This window comes from Apteryx rowi, unplaced genomic scaffold (genome assembly GCF_003343035.1).
Source record: "Apteryx rowi isolate R43461 unplaced genomic scaffold, aptRow1 scaffold_2287, whole genome shotgun sequence".
Lineage (NCBI taxonomy): Eukaryota > Metazoa > Chordata > Aves > Apterygiformes > Apterygidae > Apteryx > Apteryx rowi.
Window position 1 is genome coordinate 5040 of NW_020448627.1, and position 1578 is coordinate 6617.

The 1578-nt window shown below is 66.9% G+C and overlaps 1 protein-coding gene across 1 annotated transcript; it reads right to left on the reverse strand.

Annotated features, from left to right (window-relative positions):
* Positions 1-214: 214 nt before the first annotated feature.
* TRAPPC5 (trafficking protein particle complex 5) lies at positions 215-1497 on the reverse strand. The gene has a single exon (XM_026065518.1). It carries the CDS (start codon positions 1489-1491, stop codon positions 925-927), a length of 567 nt encoding a protein of 188 aa, XP_025921303.1. The 5' UTR covers positions 1492-1497; the 3' UTR covers positions 215-924.
* Between the last annotated feature and the right edge of the window lie 81 nt (positions 1498-1578).

Below are 1578 nucleotides of genomic sequence, written 5' to 3' on the forward strand. Positions count from 1 at the left end.
GCCACCAGGAGGGACAAGGGCCATCACGCGGGGACAGGAACCACCTCCAGTGTCCCCGAGGGAGGCCAAGGGCCACCAGGAGGGCCAAGGGCCATCATGTGGGGACAGGAACTACCCACAGCATCTCCAAGGGAGGTAGAGGGCCACCAAGAGGGACAAGGACCATCACGCGGGGACAGGAACCACCCCCAGCATCCCCCAGGGAGGTAGAGGGCCACCAGGAGGCCCAAGGGCCATCACGCAGTGAGAGCAACCACCCCCAGCATCCCCGAGGGAGGTAGAGGGCCACCAGGAGGGACAAGAACGAGGATGAGGGCCACCAGGAGGAACAAGAGCCATCATGTGGGGACAGGAACCACCTCCAGCGTCCCCGAGGGAAGTAGAGGGCCACCAGGAGGGACAAGAATGAGGATGAGGTCCACCAGGATGAACAAGAGCCATCACGCGGGGACAGCAACCACCCCCAGCATCTCCGAGGGAGGTAGAGGGCCACCAGGAGGAACAAGAGCCATCATGTGGGGACAGGAACCACCTCCAGCGTCCCCGAGGGAAGTAGAGGGCCACCAGGAGGCCCAAGGGCCATCACGCGGTGAGAGCAACCACCCCCAGCGTCCCCGAGGGAGGTAGAGGGCCACCAGGAGGGACAAGAACGAGGATGAGGGCCACCAGGAGGGACAAGGACCATCACGCAGGGACAGCAACCACCCCCAGCGTCCCCGAGGGAGGTAGAGGGCCACCAGGAGGGACAAGAACACGGATTTGGGCCACCAGGAGGTACAAGAACGAGGACGAGGACCACCAGGAGGAACAAGAGCCATCACGCGGCGACACCAACCACCCCCGGCGTCCCCGAGGGAGGCCGAGGGCCACGGGGAAGCCCAAGGGGGAAGGCCGAAAGCCGTCCCCCCGTCACCGGGGGCCACCTCAGCGGCCCTCGAGGCTCTTGTCGCGGGCGACGACGGCCTCGTCGAACTTGATCATGAGGGTGGTGCCCTTGTGCCAGTGAGCGGTGACCTTGGCCGGGAAGCCACTGGCGCCCAGGACGGCCTCGACGAGGCCGGCGGTGAAGGCGGCGCAGTTGAGGCTGCTGTTGTCGCGCGGCACCGAGATGAAGGCGTTGACCAAGGGCTCCTTCTCGATGACGTAGTAGGTCTTGTCGTCGTCGTTGGCCTGCTCGAGCTTGTCGGCCTCCTTGCCGAAGAGGGCCTTCCACACGGGCCCCTTGACGAAGAGGAGGACGTTGAGGAGCTTGGTCTCGCGGCGGGCGCCCTTCTCGCGGCTCACCAGGACGTCGAGGACGCGCAGGCCCACCTGGTGGCCCAGGCGGGCCAGCTTGGCCTGCAGCTCGGCCACCGAGTAGACGCGGTTCTGGCAGTACTGCACCAGCTCGGAGAAGAGCAAGGCGAAGGCGCCCAAGCTCACCTCGGTGCGGGGGCGGCTCAACGGGCGCTCCAGGATGGGCGACTTGCCCCGCGTGAAGCGGGCGTCCATGTTGCCGGCTGCGGGGGATGGGGGGAGGGGGGCACGGCGGGGGTCACCTTGGGGTGGTGGCACCTCTCAGGGTGAGTCCCAGGGTGG